Source organism: Ceratina calcarata, unplaced genomic scaffold (genome assembly GCF_001652005.2).
Source record: "Ceratina calcarata isolate Rehan_Ccalc_2016 unplaced genomic scaffold, ASM165200v1 scaffold2892, whole genome shotgun sequence".
NCBI classification, from domain to species: domain Eukaryota; kingdom Metazoa; phylum Arthropoda; class Insecta; order Hymenoptera; family Apidae; genus Ceratina; species Ceratina calcarata.
In genome coordinates this window covers 1-1,185 of record NW_017151295.1, presented here as the reverse complement: position 1 = coordinate 1,185, position 1,185 = coordinate 1, and the positions used below count along the sequence as shown (strand labels likewise).

At 37.6% G+C, this 1,185-nt stretch overlaps 1 protein-coding gene across 1 annotated transcript; it reads right to left on the bottom strand.

Moving 5' to 3' along the window:
* Positions 1 to 5: 5 nt before the first annotated feature.
* On the bottom strand, positions 6 to 1,180 carry LOC108623793 (fatty acid synthase-like; the record flags this gene model as incomplete). The annotated part of the gene is made up of 3 exons (XM_018022593.2): positions 6 to 209; positions 298 to 770; positions 886 to 1,180. Coding segments are annotated over 3 exons (972 nt in total), but the record flags the coding sequence as incomplete, so codon positions are not given.
* Positions 1,181 to 1,185: the final 5 nt, after the last annotated feature.

Here is a 1,185-nt window from a genome sequence, read left to right as displayed (position 1 = left end):
AATTTATTTTGATATTCGTGTTCTGAAGCAGCTACGAAGTGTTCAAACTTTATGGCTTTCATGTAATCGGGAGAACCATCTAATAATATAAGGTGCCCAACTAACGCACGAGCTTCCAGTTTCCTTATTAACTCTATAGCTACTAGTGATCCATATGAGTATCCCACAATCACAAAATCTCTGCGACCTTTGGTCCTTGCTAGAATGTGCTAAAAAATAACGGAAATTAAAAATTGTATTATTTATAACGATGGTAATGACAAAATGAAACAAATCATCTTTTCTTAGAAAACGTACAGGTATGAGGAGATCAGCCATGTCTTCTATAGATTCAACCGAATCGTTTATTCCTAGTTGTAGACAAGTAGCAGGTAATTTTAATTTCGGTGCTAAAGCAGTGAATATTTCAGCAGATCCTTCAATACCGGGTATAAGGAATACTTCGTTCTTCTTCTGACCACATTTAACAGGTAGTTGTACACAATACTGTCCATCTAATAGAGAAACATTTATGGTCCTCATCAGTATTTGCATGCCACCTAAATTTTCCGTCTTTTCAACTCTCTTCTTAGTTTGTTTCGTTTGCTTTTTGGTATCTTTGGTAGACATTGCCGTAAGCTTGGCGATATTTAGGTCTCTGATATCCTGCGGTGTCAAAAATATTTCGTAATCTCTCTCTAAAGTTTGTTTTATTTCCACTGCCATCATGGAGTCCATCCCTAGTTCAGCCAAAGAAGTAGTCTGGCTCACAGTTTTAAGATCCTTTATATCTAATGCGAAAGAACAATTTTTCTGATAAAATTGCGATATTGGATTAAATTTGCTTATATGGTATGCAACCGTGAATAAAGGGTTTCAAAGTGCATGATTTCGAAGAATACTTACTCATTATATTCATCAGCGCTTCAAGAACGTTGACAGCTTCACTGGCACTCGGACGTTTTTCTGCCACTATCATACTAGCCACAATTGGTCTACTCTGACACATAAATTTATCGAATTCTTCCAAACACGAAGATATCCTTTGGGGCAATGTTCCACCAATTTCTAATTGCTGCCTATTTTCCAACATGTTAACTGCAAGACCGACATCTCCAACAGCTCCCCACTGAATTGCCATGCCAGGAAGACCTTCTTCTACTCTTCTTTCGCAAATTCTCTCCAACACGGCGTTTCCCATACCAT